The sequence below is a fragment of the Alternaria incomplexa genome (genome assembly GCF_024043165.1).
Source record: "Alternaria incomplexa strain BMP 0042 chromosome Unknown scaffold_7, whole genome shotgun sequence".
In the NCBI taxonomy this organism is placed as follows: Eukaryota; Fungi; Ascomycota; class Dothideomycetes; order Pleosporales; family Pleosporaceae; genus Alternaria; species Alternaria incomplexa.
Genome location: NW_026249856.1, coordinates 356,465 through 370,640, shown reverse-complemented (window position 1 = coordinate 370,640; position 14,176 = coordinate 356,465). Strand labels below are relative to the sequence as shown.

Below are 14,176 nucleotides of genomic sequence, written 5' to 3'. Positions count from 1 at the left end.
TGCATCCCTCCATATGTACGATCGTTCTCAACCGGGACATGATTTCGTACGGATATAACGAATCCCGTCAATTGTCCTTCACCTCCTCCTCACTAATGCCAAGAATAGTGAAAGACCAACTCTCCAACTACTCCTTCACCAAAACCGGAGATAAGAACCGAGGCAGTGGTCGCAGTAAAGGACTGCGTTTGCTCGGACTTAACGTGGCGCCGACGCAAGCAATTGCGTGCTCGTCAAGTGAGCAAAAAGGCGCGGGTGACTGCGGGAATGACGTTGAAAGAACAAAGTGAAGGAGGGAGTGAGCAAGATAAATAGATAAACAATGCGACTACCTGCTGGGTCCTTCACTTGCTAGTGCGTATATAATCTATTGGTACTGTCAGGAGTATACTTCTTTCTTCCTCTCCACACACGACACCTACGCGATTTGACTGTAGTCGAGTATAACTTACCTTCTTACAATTCAACTTGATACTTGACTCAATCTTCCCTCCACCTTCAACCCTACCTTCATTACTACAATGACGGGCCGAACCCCTCCTGCTGTCTTCAACTCCTCACCTGCGCCAATCGACCAAGACTGGGTCGACGCTGAACTCATCCCCTTCCTTCAGCGCGTCTACCCAGAGGAGCGCAGGACGACAATGGACTGGAACCGCCAGGTCGTTTTCGGAAGGTCAAACCTGCATCTTCTCGTAAGTAACCCGAACGCCAACTTACTCCCCATCAGTCGACCCAAGAGCACACATTGCATTCCCGCCAAGCCACACAACGGCGGGAAAATACGTGAAGTGCACCTGGGACACCCAACAGCCACGCCACCATCTCTTAATTACAAGCACTGACGTATACAACCCAGGAACACTACGAAGACTTCCCATTCACAATCGAACGTCTTCGCCTATGCCTGCTAAACTCTGAACTCTTGACACCTGCGGAAATGTCAAAGTTCATTTCCGTCACCGAGCAAGGCAGCCAGTACTGTCTGCGTATCTTTGTCCGCCACGCCATCGTCCACGGATCGTACATGCTCTTCTCCTTGGGAGACAACCCGAGTCCGGAGTTCCCTCGAGCAGGCCATACTAGTACTAGGCCGTCAACCGCATCTCCGGCTGAAGCTGCCCCAGCGCGCGCGACTTCTGTCGCGGTGCTTGAAGCTAGGAATGCGACACTGGAGAGGGAACTGGCCAACCTTCAGGCTGAGCGTGGTCGTGGAAATGGTCGCGGAAACGGTCGTGGAAGGGGTCGGCCTTCGCAGCCTCGTGGCGACTTCGTTGGACGTTCGGACCGCGGTGGTCGTTTCGGTCAAGGACCAAATGCTCCTCCGAACATGCAACAGACGCCGTCTGGTTTCGCTCCTAATGCTTCTCAGGGCTACTATCCTTACCCAAATCCCCAGTATGCGTATGGTAGTCCCTACATGGCTGCGCCGCCCATGGGTGGCTACCCTATGCAGCCTTACCAACAGCAGCCCTTCATCAACCCAGGACAGCAGTATCCTAGTGGCTGGACTGGTAGCCAGATGATGTACTCCAGCCACCAAGACTACTCTTCGCAGACGGGAGCAAGCAGCGGTTTCACAATGCCGCAGCAGCAAGTCGGCCTTCCGGGTTATCAAGGACAAACTGCTCAACGTGGTCGCGGATCTTCAGGAAGTCAACAAGGCCAAGACCAGGCACCGTCTCAAGGTCTTCCAAGTCGTCCTCAGCAACCACCTTCAGGATCAGGTGCAAGCACTCATGTGCCTCGCCCAGACGCGGAAGAGTTCTATCCAGGTTCGGATACCCACCAAATCAATTCTGCAACGCCCATGTCACTGACTACCAGCAGGATCCAACAATGGCTACAACTGATCCGGGACGGCTGATTGGAAGTGAGACGAGTTTTTCCGGCAAGTGAGATTTCGGTGAGACCGAGAAGAGAAGAGACAAGGGCAAAAGTTTTGGAAAAATGGTGGTCGGCATCTGATAGTAATTCGCCTCAGTGGATGTCACCACCTCCATCCTCTCGGAAGTAGATACCGATACATGTCAAATCAAAAGAAGTTCGTTGGTGCGGTGATCATTCCGCCACGCCTTCCGCCAGTTTTCCGCTAGCAGGTCCGTGCTTCATTGATAGCGTGAGGTTTATCTGAACACCAATTATACCCGCCGCTTCAACACCAACCTCTCCAACTTTCCAATGCCCCGTCGCAACCACGCCCCATCAGCCATCATCTCGCGCGTGATCCATTGCAGAAGGAGGTAACCGTGATGAAACGCTTATACTGATAACCCTACGTCCAAGGCCTTGGCTACCATCCGGGCGGAGATCCTAGATCCATTCGGGCGCGTCGCAATCGTGACTAGGGCCAGAAGGGGAGGTGACAAGACCAAGAGATGGATACTGGCTTGGCGCGTCCTGCGCGCCCGCATGGGAAGCTTCCCTGAGCGTTATCTTTTCCTGCTTAGCCCAGCTTGGCACGTCTTTTTCGAACGTTCCGCCGCGCCCATGGAGCAAGGCTGGTTGCTCGTATTGGCGCCCGGGTTTTTTGCTCATTCCTATCTTATCCTGATCCTGGGGCTACCACGGCCTTGGATGCCTCTAACCAACGCGCTTAAGTGCGGCAGTATGCCTGAAGGTCTGGTTTGTATGATCCTCCGACCGGACTAGGCGCCGTTCCATGGTCTTGGATGGCTGTTATGTGCATGTTGCTGTGATAACGCGGGAACCGAGCGAACGAAATGCCATGGCGAGAGTGGACACGCTCGATAGTCGCGTGCGACCCTTGTGCAACTCTTGTCCAGAGCTTCGGTCTTGGAGTTTGCTTGGGTGTATATGAAGAGGGGCATGGTACACCTGTCTGGACCGCAGGCACTCAAGTTCATCGCCCGTTGCGTCTACTTGATTCCACCGCCCGCGCATTCAATTTCGCGGTCGTACCTTGTTACCTTTGTTCTACCTGAACTTAGTTCAAGTTCCCTTCAGCACAATGGCGGCCAACACCAACGTCAAGGCGTCTCTTGAGATCACCAAGGGCGCCACTGCTATGGACCCTATCCCGCTCGACACCAGCTCCACTGGCTCTTTTGACGAGAACACCAACCTCTTGGGTCCATTCCCTACTGAAGAGGAATGGGCGACTCTTCCCAGGGTTGCTGGTCGCATTCCGTGGCAAGCATGGACTGTGGCTGCTGTTGAGTTCGTTGAGCGCTTCAGTTACTACGGTACCAGCGCTGTCTTCGTCAGTGAGTTGTTGATTGATAGCCCGTATATCTGGGCACACACTGACTTTTACCAGACTTCATCCAAAAGCCATTGCCTCCTGGTTCCACAACTGGTGCTGGTTTCTTGAAGAAGGGCGTCAGTTCTGGTGCTCTGGACATGGGCCAACGTGCCTCCACCGGTCTCACCATGTTTAACCAGTTCTGGTCTTACATCACGCCTCTCGGTGGTGCCTGGCTCGCTGACGAGTACTGGGGACGTTACAAAACCATCCAGTACTCTAATCTTATCGCTCTTATCGGCCACATTATTCTGATCATGTCTGCTATCCCCGCAGTTATCGTCAAGCCTAACGTCGCCATCGGTGTCTTCGCTGTCGGTCTCGTCGTTATGGGTTTCGGAACTGGTGGTTTCAAGAGTAACATCTCTCCACTCATCGCAGAACAATACAAGGATCAAAAGGCCTACGTCCGTGTCAGGAAGAATGGACAGAAGGAGATTGTCGACCCCGCCACTACCACTGCGCGTATCTACATCTACTTTTACTTCCTGATCAACTGCGGATCTATCTGCGGTTCCATCGCCATGGTTTACTCAGAGGTATGTGCCGAATCAGACTGCATTGTGTGATCTCACTAACGCCATCCAGCATTTCGTCGGTTTCTGGCTCTCTTACACGCTACCCACTATCTGCTACCTCCTCTGCCCCATCATTCTCATCACGATGAAGAAGCACTACAAGCTTTCGCCACCCACTGGATCCGTCATGGGCAAGGCTTTCAAGCTCATCGGCCTCGGTATCAAGAACTCGCCCCGCAAGAACACTTTCAAGGACGATGGCTTCTGGGACAGGGTCAAGCCTACTGCTCTCCGTGCCAGCGGCCAGGCTGTCCCTGACTGGATGACCTTTGACGATGCCTGGGTCGACGAAGTCAAGCGCGGTATCCTCGCTTGCAAGGTCTTCTTGTGGTACCCTCTCTACTGGCTCGCGTACAACCAAATGACCAACAACCTCGTCTCCCAAGCCAACACCATGAACCTCGGAAAGACACCCAACGACATTGTCTCGAAGCTGAACCCCATCTTCATCGTCATCCTTATCCCGATCATGGACTTCTTCGTCTACCCCGCTCTCCGCAAGGCTGGTGTCAACCTCTCGCCCATCAAGAAGATCACTGCTGGTTTCGCTCTTTCCTCATTCGCCATGGTGTCAGCCTGCGTCATCCAATACTACATCTACAAGATGTCACCCTGTGGCAGCAACATCAACGCCCTCAGCAAGGAACGCAAAGACTGCAACGCCGACATCTCCGTCTGGGTCCAAGCCTTCCCCTACGGTCTGATCGGTATGTCCGAGATTCTCGCTTCCATCACCAAGCTCGAGTACGCGTACACCAAGGCACCCAACAACATGAAGTCCACCATCCAGGCCGTTGCCCTCTCCACCTCCGCTGTCTCCGCCGCTCTCGGTCAGGCCTTTGTCAGTCTGTCTGAGGACCCTCTCCTCGTATGGAACTATGGTTCCGTTGCTGTTGTTGCCATGTTCGGTGGTATTGGTTTCTACCTCACTTTCCGCAAGGCAGATGCTCAGGAAGATGCTATGAACAATATGAAGGAGAGCAAGTACGTGGGCGGCCGTGAGGTCGGCGATGCTGAGAATGTTGAGACTCTTAGTGTTAGGGACGAGAAGAACGAGAAGAGTGGGTTGTAGATATCAAAAGCTTGGTAATAGTCTTATGATAGTAATGATTCGAATGTTATTCCAATATTCATCTTCTAGTCTTCCATGTATATCCGTACAGTCGTCCCATTCTAATACACGAAGTCATCCCGTTCAATGCCCGCCCAGCTTCAAGCCATCTCAAGTCGTCTTAGTAATAAGTATTATGTCGTTTATACCGCTATATCGCCATCCGGAGAACTACTCAAGGTTAGCCAGGCTGCATCAAAAGTGTTCGAACCAGCTAAGTATAGAGTAGCCAGAAGGTTCTCGAAGCTTTTGTAGCCCTCCAAAGCAGTGCTATACGGCAGCCAGGAAGTCACAAAGGTCTTCGAAAACCTCAACCGACACGCCATATCCTAGCCAGGAGATGTACAACTTACTCAATAGTAAACCCCACCACCACTCGGACCTCCACGGCCAAACCCACCCCTATCCCCAATACTACCAAACGGGTTACCCTTACCCGGAGGCGATCCTGACGGCTTCCCTGGCGTCATTTTGCCCTTACCTTTCCCTCCAGGCGAGCCCACCTCGCCCTCACCCGGCGGCGGCGGACCAAAGGCCGGGAACATGATATGTGGATAGTTATCAGGGTGGACTCCAGCGGCCCTAGCAGCAGCGATCGCGGCCTCGTGCTGCTGCATGGCCTGGAGTGCTGCCGCCGTTGGAGGTAACATCAAACCGCCGTAGCGCTGGTAGTGACGGTAAAGAAGGATGTCGACGAGAGAGCGGTTTGCGCGGATCCAGTCCATGGAGGGATGGCCGAGGTCGGGATTCGCGATGCGGAGGACGAGTTCGTGGACGAGGGAGGGGTTGCGGTCGAAGTCATCCTGTGGGGTGGTGTTAGTATGTGGGTTTGCTAGGGGTGTGGGTGCGGGTGGAGAGAAAGTAGAGGAGTGCTTACGATGGTCTCGCTCAGATAGATGGCGTTGTTCATGTCCGGATCGTAGTTGTAGTTGGGACGAACGGCACCTCGGGCATCGGTGACTGCGTAGGCCCAGCGCATGAAGGGGCTTACGGAACTGCCGTTCCAGCGTTGGAGGGGGTTTGGCTCTTCTTCCCGGAGATGGTGGACTGTTGGTGGAGCGCGGTGGTTGGGCATAGAGGGCTGCTGAGCTTGAGGCGGAGATAGGGGCTCAATTCCAGTGCGGGATTGAATGCGACCATGGCGAGGAGTGTTGTAAGGGCTACCAGATGAGGAAGCGCCGCCGCGCCTGGAAGGCTGGTTTCCTGAGGGACTTGACATCTTGTTGATGTTGGAATTGAACTTGGTAAGTTAAGGTTGGAAAGGATATATAGAAGTCGGTTCGAATTGAAGGAAGCGAATAAGATATAGTAGAGTGTGGATATTGCCGAAGTTGCCTCAATGTCTATGTTGAGAAGAAGAGAAGAGGAGGGAAGGCACGGAGGGAGACGACTTTATATCTCTGTGGGTGGAGCTAATCTCGAGGTGAGAGACGCTTGCTTTCCACCGTGACTTCGTGTTTGGTGAGAGAAGATGAGGGGAGAGTGTACTTGTGACGTCTTTGACGCGGTTTGCGTTTGCCTTTGGTCATGTAGATGGAGATCCGCGTTTGTCTTGGTAGCGATGTCGCTCAAGGTAAAACGCGTCATTGTATACTCGGTTAGCACCCTCCTTCACTCTTGTTCTTGGATTGATGGTTCTCGAATCGGATGGAAAAAGCTGCGTAGTGAATATAGTGGCAAGACTGTTGCGCCTAGTAGGCCACAGCTCCTGCTCAGACTCCTTTCCTGTATATAGAAGCCCCTGATCATCTCGATATACACTCTACCCCAATTGTCGCTCAACCTTCCTCCACGAGCACCTCAACGTCGAAAGTCTCCAATATGTTCTCCTTCATTTCTTGTTTGACTCCCATGATCATCTTCATCTTTTCCCTGGCTGTCGTATCTCTTAGAGATAAGAGTCTGTTCAAGCTAGTCAAGCCATGGTGGCAACCGAAGAAAACACCTCCGATCGTGGACTTATTAACTCGATATGCTCCAGTCCAGGATGCCGTCTTCGCGCAACTCGACATAGCCGACGTCATTTCGCTCAGTAAGACCACAAAGCCTTTCATGGGCTTCGTCAAGCTGGTGGAGCGCACTCAATTCAACATCAACGACCGGTTGAAGCACTTCGTCACTTCTCCCATCGAGTTCCGCGCTCTTCAAGCCCGACATAACGTCCTCATAGGACGAAATTTCGCATACGAATTCATGGCGAGAAAGCCGGTCGTAAAGACTGGCGGTAAAATTGGGCTGTATAGCCTCCTTGTTCAGAAAGGACCCAATGCTGATGCATTACGCACCTTCCTCGAGAAAGATGGCTATGAACGTCTTGATACTCCCACGCCCGAGGATAAAGAGCTTTCAGTAAGTTCGAATGCGCTCGGCTACTTCGTATGATCCACGCGTGTCTCGCTAACCCCTCCCAGAAGCTTCGAGTGACAATGAGTCGAGTCAGTTCCGATGGAAAGTGTAGCGAAGTCAATATCGTGGAAACAGAGATTCCGGTTCTCGAAGCGCTACTGCCCTCATCGACCTCTCTGAGCAACCTTGTCACCTGGAATCGCGCCTATTCTGTCTTTCCACATGAGACATTCATAGACAAGAGGGGTTATCTTTTACGACACCCCACAAAAATGACCACTTCCGAATGGGTCGACACAGAATCGTTAGGCCTCGACATGTTCCCTCTGAAACGTCAAGACGCCTTAGATGAGAAAGAAAGGAACACCCTGCTCTCCCAGCGTCATGTCGGAGATACCAGTAGCTGGGTCATCGCACTCAACACTTCTGGACTACATTTCGTACCGCCATATCCCAATTACCTGGTCGAGTCTGCTACGTTCAGGCTAACCATGTACGGCGCGATGGACCGCGGCTGTTTCAGCCACTACAACGTCGATGTCTCTATCGTCAGCGCGCCCTCACTAAGACACCAGTATATCCTTCCTCGTGGCATCGCCTGGCAGCTCGATATCTTTTTCAGAAATCTTACGATAGTGTCTTTACATCGCCTACCGACAGCTCAACAACCTCAGCGACTGGGCCAGATATTCACCGGTCAGCATCTGAGCCTCGAGTCACCACGAATGGTGCTGATTGAAGGGTTTGTACCGCCCAAAGGATCGAATTGGAAGTATCATGATGATGAAATGGTCCGGTATCTGAAGAAGGAGTACCCCGAGCTAGAGTATGGGCTCCAAGCTACAGGCCTCTGAGTGTCGACAACGTGCGAATCTGGCCTTTTGAAATGTGCGGCACGGGCCAGCCACTGTTACTGGTGCTTGCGGAGTCTGTCTTCTTCTTATGGCTGTTGATACTCAACGAATCTGACGTCCATCGTGTGATGCCCTTGCTCCGCGTGTGATTCTTGTCCAGTCGATGTATTCTAAAGCGAGTGTCGTTGCATGCGGGCGCGCGACGGTGTGGGTGAGTCGTACTGGGATGAAAGGCGATGGTTATAGCGAGGACACTCCTGCAGCTGCGGGATGAAGACAAGATCGCCAAGGAGCTAGCCCGACCCAGCGTCATCGGGTCATCTACGACGCAAGCAGCACTCGAACTCTTCTAATTCATCATTTCTCAAGACTCGATTGGTAGATGCATTGCTGTTAATACATCATGATGTGTTGATTGATCTGCGCAAAGCAAGGAGGAGCCCTTCGTGATGTTGGTCATTCACGCTAGTCCGCTCTTGGTTTCCGACCCAACCGTCTGTGGTTGCACTCTATTGGACTTGGATCGATGCAGGAACAGTGCGACATGAGAAGATAATGGTATGGCTGGGGTATATGAAGCCTTTCCTATCGATTCTTTACTACCCAGTCTTTGCTTGATTACCTGGGTATTGAAATGCAAATCTTGGTAGGCAAAGAAACCCGTGGACTTTGAGCAATCACTGCGCCGCGGAATCGTGAGAGCACGAGAGGAAAGCAGAAATGAAGATCAGATGAACAAACCAATGGCGAGCCGCATATGCTGAGACCAAAGTTCCGGCGGTTATGCACAGTGGCTGCGCTGCCGTGAAGGCAAGTTGCGAAAATGAGCCCCTTGCAGAGCAAGGAATACATCATACCACAGCAAGGATGAAGAACACACATTGTTGCGACCGCTGCCTCTTCTTTTGCCATCCATACCCTTCTTTTCTCTTCGACTCAAGCCTAAACACCATCCACGAATTCCAATGGCATCCACAAACCGAACCTGCTACAACCGCGACGGTAGCCCAATCACCGACATATCCTACCAACCCTGCCTCAGCGACCCTGAACGCGATTCGTTCTGCTGCGGCACCAACCATCAAGGCGCGGGCCAAACAAATGTCGCCGATGATGTATGTGAAAGCAACGGCCTGTGTCAAAACTACGAAGCTTTCGATGGAACGAATGCAAACGTGAAGTTATGGTGGCGAAATGGGTGTACGGATCCGACGTGGCAGAGTGCGGAGTGCTTGGGGAGTGTATGTAACAATAGTACGGTGAGTGAAGTAGTCTATGCTGTACCGTAGTTGATGGTACTGATGGACTGTAGTGGCAGGGCGAGAACGCGCCGGTGAGGAAGTGTGGGGAGAATAGTTGGTGCTGTGGGAATCCGAGCTGCTGTAGTGATGCAACAAAACAGTTTACACTGGCAGCGACCGTGGGCGAGAATGCATCTTCGACGTCTTCATCGACATTGACATCCGCAACATCCGCGCCGACATCAAATGCTTCAGCATCATCGAACGCGAGCACATCAACACCCGTCCCACACTCATCACCAGGCAACAGCGCAGATCCAGCCTCCTCAAGATCAGACAACTCGATCACGTCGCAAGCGCTCAGTGTTGGGGCGCGCGCAGGAATTGGTGTTGGTGCAGGATCGATAGCTATACTGATAGTACTGGTCACCCTATTAGCATGGAAGCTGAAGAGGAAAAGACGGCAGGAGCAGGCTGCTACTGTGGAGCTGCCACAAAGCACTATCGACGAGAAGAACCTGGAAGCGCAACATTATCCTTCGGTGGCGCCCAGCGAACTGTATGGTGGGAATGCAGCCGTAGAGATGGGATGTAGGGAGCCAGCAGAACTAGCAGGGACGCCAGGACGTCTGTATGGTCGCGATGATCCGAAGGTCGTTCTACAGCCCTGAGAGTGGCATAGGGTCGCAGTCGCGTCACTTGGTAGCTTGCGCACGGCTATCTCACGTCAGTCCAGGCATCAACAAGATTAGGGCGCAAATTGTCTAAAAGAAACCAATGCATTTCGTTTACAAGCGCAGAATGAAATTGATGAGACCCTAAAATACACGCCGTCAAATGGATCGCAAGTGCACCTCGACCGATGCCATTATTTACCACCTCGCTTCTCAACTTCGAAGCCCTCGTTGTCCGTCCGTTCGAATAATACATGGAGACGTGAGACATGCCGCGCATGTGGATATTGCGCGTCATATGCGTAGATTGCTGAACGACTTTGCGTATCGATGCCGTTGCTTGAGTGTTGCAGTTTTGTATTGTCGTATCTGCAATCGAACGTGCGTAATCGTCTAGCAGTGAGCGTCGCTAGCCTTGGAGTTCATGAGCAGGGCAACAATGAGTCCGTAAAGACCTGGCATATGTTAGTGCAAGCTTCTTGTTGAAATTTGAGCGACGTACCCAAAACTTCGGCGAAAATGAGAATCAAGATCATTCCGACGAACAACCTGGGCTGTTGGGCAGTTCCTCGTACACCAGCATCACCGACAATACCGATGGCGAAACCAGCGGCCATACCGGACAGACCGACGGCGAGACCGGCACCGAGCTGGATGAAGTTGGCGAAGAGCGAAGACTCTTGCGAGAGACCGTTGGAAATCAGGACGGACACGACAAGACCGTAGATACCAATAATACCCGCCATGACAACGGGAATAATGTCTGAAGCGTGTTAGCTGCATGCTATACGTTGCGACATCTGTCGAGCGGTTCATCGCGTACTCTTGACGATCAGGTCAGGGCGGAGGACACCCATGGCTGACACACCAACACCGGCCTTTGCGGTTCCGTAGGCCGCGCCGAAGCAGGCGAACACGATAGCTGACGTGCAGCCCATCGCGCCGAAGAAGGGCTAGTTGTTCGTTAGCTATGGCGATAGACGGATTGACGCGGTGCTGTCGCGTCGGGAGGCGAAGCGGAGGTTGGTCCGAGGACTTACAGCATAGACGGGGCTGCATTCATTATGTTAGCTATTGCACGTATAAGGTGATGACGAAGAAGCTCCTCCGATGCTCATGTAACAGTCGCATGCCCAGCTTATCTCCAGAGAGGCAAGCTGGAGCTATCTGCATGCTCAACAAGGGAGCTCCGTGTTCACTCACCAAAGTTCGGAGACCATCTTTGCGGTGATGTATGTATTCGACGAGACGTCTAGAAGGGTGTCGAGATCTTTATTGAGATGGACGGGAGTCGTGGATGCGGCGACGGGGGCGGTTGTGATGTCGAGGAGTGGTGACGATGGTTGGCGAAGAGCTGGACGTCGCTCGGTTTTGCCCTATACCTAGTTCGTCAGTAGCGCCACACGTGAGGTGTGCCAAGTAATAATCCTAGCAGCTACGAACTTTTTGATTTTCCCGAACTTCCAAACTACCACAACCTTTACCACAAATTCAACCCGGGCGAGCAAGCAGTGTAAGTCGCATAGCTTTCTCTTTCGATAGTTCGACACTCGTCGCCTACCGACACCGTCATCGTTTATACGAGCTTCGGTCGCATACCTATAGCTGACACACATCACAGGAATCCTCATTCGGACGAGCTTTAGCAGTGAACCCTACTATTCACCGCATATCTCAACCTCCCTCCAACAAGATGGCCGAAGACAACAGCGCTGCCTGGCCCCAAGCCGACCAGGCTCTCTCCCAGGAGATCCTCGACCTCGTCCAACAGGCTACCCACTACCGTAAGCTATATTATATCGCTGTGTGAACTGCATACGAGACAAATACTGACTTCGCACAGGCCAACTTAAGAAGGGCGCCAACGAGGCCACCAAGACCCTCAACCGTGGTATCAGCGAGTTGATCATCCTCGCGGCTGACACCTCCCCGCTCGCTATCCTCCTCCACTTGCCGCTTCTCTGCGAAGACAAGAACGTTCCCTACGTCTACGTCCCCTCCAAGATGGCTCTCGGCCGCGCTTGCGGTGTCGCCAGGCCCGTCATCGCTGCTAGCATCACCACCAACGAGGCTTCCGACCTCATGGGCCAGATCCGCACCCTCAAGGACAAGGTCGAGCGCCTCCAGATTTAGAATGATCTATGCGATCGCTGTATGGACAAGAGAGAATGCAAGAGTTGGAAACTGGTTTCGCAATACTGGAAGGTTTACGTAGGGACAAGATGGCAGAGGCCTGGGTTGGAATACGCCCATGGTCTCTGTACGTAGACCGAGAATGAAATGCCGAGCGCAAGTCGGCATCGACTCTGCCAAATCTGAAATACTCATCTATACATTCATTCATGCTATTGGAATGCGCGATCTTCTCATTGATACTACGTCTAGGTACTCCTTCAAGCACACTCATAGAGCGGACTTGATATACTGTCGTAGATGGTCTTCACAACAGAACGAAGCCGGACCGTTGTGTTCGCGCGCGCGATGCAAGCCCAGAAATTGCGCTTTTCCCAAGCCTTTATACGTCGCCTCGCAACCATCAACCCCACACTCAATGATACTCAGCGCCGGTGAGCTCGTTGACGAGTCTGTGAGCGACCCTCGACTGCCACCTGCCTCTCCTCCTTCATCACTGTTCTCCGGATCTTCGTTATCCTCTTGGTCTTCACTGACGTGTGCAGGTACTGCGAACAGGGACAGTTCTTCCAGGTGTTTGCCCACGTGACGCCGCAACATCGTCAACGAAGAGATTTCAGTCAAACACAGGACACAGGTTGCCTTGGCAGTCATACTACGGTGCCTCTCACAGCTACGAACGAGTTGTCCAACACGATCTCCGGTTGCAAGCGACGGATGCTCATGCGCGATGTGTTCCCGGAGACTAGAAGAAGACTGGAACGGCTTATTGCAACCATCGACGCACTGCCACCATTTTCGATGCATCTGAGTCTCATGACGGAACCACTCGTGTCTTGATTCGTATGTCCGGTCGGGCATTTCACAATCTTCCACGGTGCATAACTGCTGGCTGTTAGTCGGTCACACTGGAACGTCATGAGCAACTCACGTATGGCTGCAGGTCTCGGTAGACATGCTTCTGCCATGCTTTGACATGTCGAACTGCAGTGTAGCGGAAGCATAGTTTGCATACGAAAGGCTCGCCGTCACGGCCTTCCATCGGCAAGGGCGGTGGACGTAACTTCTCCGGATCATGACCGGAGGATGCATAAGAAGTGACAGACTGTGTTTCATCGTATTCGTCTTCCTCTTCAAGATCGGCAATATTGACGCTAGCCTTCACAGCTGGTGGCAAGGAAGATGCTACTGTACTCTCCACTTCACGATGCGCTCCCATGTCTGGAAGCGTGCCTCTTCTTGTTAGGCCTTGCTTGTACTTCTTCGAGTGATCATCGCGGTAACGTAGGTATTGTCGGCGACGCGAGATGGCTTTGCCCAGCCGGGCCGTGAGATATTCTGGCGCCTTGGGAAATTTTCCACGGACATGAGCGATGTCGAACGGTTCGTAATAAGCCGTATCTATGTGCGCGGATTCTTTGAACTGATTATGCGGAGCTGGATTTCGAATGGCGACTGACAGCCGCATGAGGCAGGCATTCGTCTCTTTCAGTTCAGCTGCAAGTTGGGCAAGCTCCGTTGTATCCGGCTTTTGAAGGCCATTGGCACTATCTTCCTCCGTATCTGACTCCGAATCAGACATATCTTCCCAGGATGGTCGCTGGCCCGTCACTATCTCCGACACCTCGTTCAAGACAGCCTTCATACCCTGGACAAGCTGAATAACTTGGTCACGTATGTGAGATGCTTCACGAAGCTTGTAGCCGAGAGAACCTCTTCCCGTACGATGCGCACCTACATTCGACGACCATAGCCTGAATCCACCAAATATATCTTTCAGGGTAGCTAGCGGGAGCTTGGTCTTTATGCTTGATTGGGCGCTTGAAAGCTTGTTGCACACTGCTTGGAAGTCTTTTAGGCAGTGGTGGACATTGAGTGCTACCAAAGAAAGATCGTCGGATTCCGTGACTTCCTCACGGGAAGATGCCGCTGCGACGAGCACTTCAGCTGCTTGGGTCGCCATGGTCGATGCTT

At 52.6% G+C, this 14,176-nt stretch overlaps 7 protein-coding genes across 7 annotated transcripts; 5 read left to right on the top strand and 2 right to left on the bottom strand.

Annotated features, from left to right (window-relative positions):
• Positions 1–521: 521 nt before the first annotated feature.
• Positions 522–1,899, top strand: J4E90_005307 (uncharacterized protein; the record flags this gene model as incomplete). The annotated part of the gene is made up of 4 exons (XM_051434861.1): positions 522–695; positions 860–1,527; positions 1,559–1,775; positions 1,828–1,899. The coding sequence occupies 4 exons, from the start codon at positions 522–524 to the stop codon at positions 1,897–1,899; spliced, it is 1,131 nt and encodes a 376-aa protein (XP_051290885.1).
• Positions 1,900–2,971: 1,072 nt separating this feature from the next.
• J4E90_005306 (uncharacterized protein) lies at positions 2,972–4,915 on the top strand (the record flags this gene model as incomplete). The annotated part of the gene is made up of 3 exons (XM_051434860.1): positions 2,972–3,227; positions 3,281–3,804; positions 3,854–4,915. 3 exons carry the CDS (start codon positions 2,972–2,974, stop codon positions 4,913–4,915), a joined length of 1,842 nt encoding a protein of 613 aa, XP_051290884.1.
• A 392-nt stretch (positions 4,916–5,307) lies between these two features.
• J4E90_005305 (uncharacterized protein) lies at positions 5,308–6,029 on the bottom strand (the record flags this gene model as incomplete). The annotated part of the gene is made up of 2 exons (XM_051434859.1): positions 5,308–5,757; positions 5,832–6,029. 2 exons carry the CDS (start codon positions 6,027–6,029, stop codon positions 5,308–5,310), a joined length of 648 nt encoding a protein of 215 aa, XP_051290883.1.
• A 746-nt stretch (positions 6,030–6,775) lies between these two features.
• On the top strand, positions 6,776–7,336 carry J4E90_005304 (uncharacterized protein; the record flags this gene model as incomplete). Its single annotated transcript, XM_051434858.1, has 1 exon — positions 6,776–7,336. One exon carries the CDS (start codon positions 6,776–6,778, stop codon positions 7,334–7,336), a length of 561 nt encoding a protein of 186 aa, XP_051290882.1.
• A 236-nt stretch (positions 7,337–7,572) lies between these two features.
• On the top strand, positions 7,573–8,154 carry J4E90_005303 (uncharacterized protein; the record flags this gene model as incomplete). The annotated part of the gene is made up of 1 exon (XM_051434857.1): positions 7,573–8,154. One exon carries the CDS (start codon positions 7,573–7,575, stop codon positions 8,152–8,154), a length of 582 nt encoding a protein of 193 aa, XP_051290881.1.
• A 2,308-nt stretch (positions 8,155–10,462) lies between these two features.
• Positions 10,463–11,007, bottom strand: VMA3 (H(+)-transporting V0 sector ATPase subunit c; the record flags this gene model as incomplete). The annotated part of the gene is made up of 3 exons (XM_051434856.1): positions 10,463–10,524; positions 10,572–10,832; positions 10,893–11,007. 3 exons carry the CDS (start codon positions 11,005–11,007, stop codon positions 10,463–10,465), a joined length of 438 nt encoding a protein of 145 aa, XP_051290880.1.
• Positions 11,008–11,762: 755 nt separating this feature from the next.
• SNU13_2 (RNA binding protein snu13) lies at positions 11,763–12,202 on the top strand (the record flags this gene model as incomplete). The annotated part of the gene is made up of 2 exons (XM_051434855.1): positions 11,763–11,853; positions 11,913–12,202. The coding sequence occupies 2 exons, from the start codon at positions 11,763–11,765 to the stop codon at positions 12,200–12,202; spliced, it is 381 nt and encodes a 126-aa protein (XP_051290879.1).
• Positions 12,203–14,176: the final 1,974 nt, after the last annotated feature.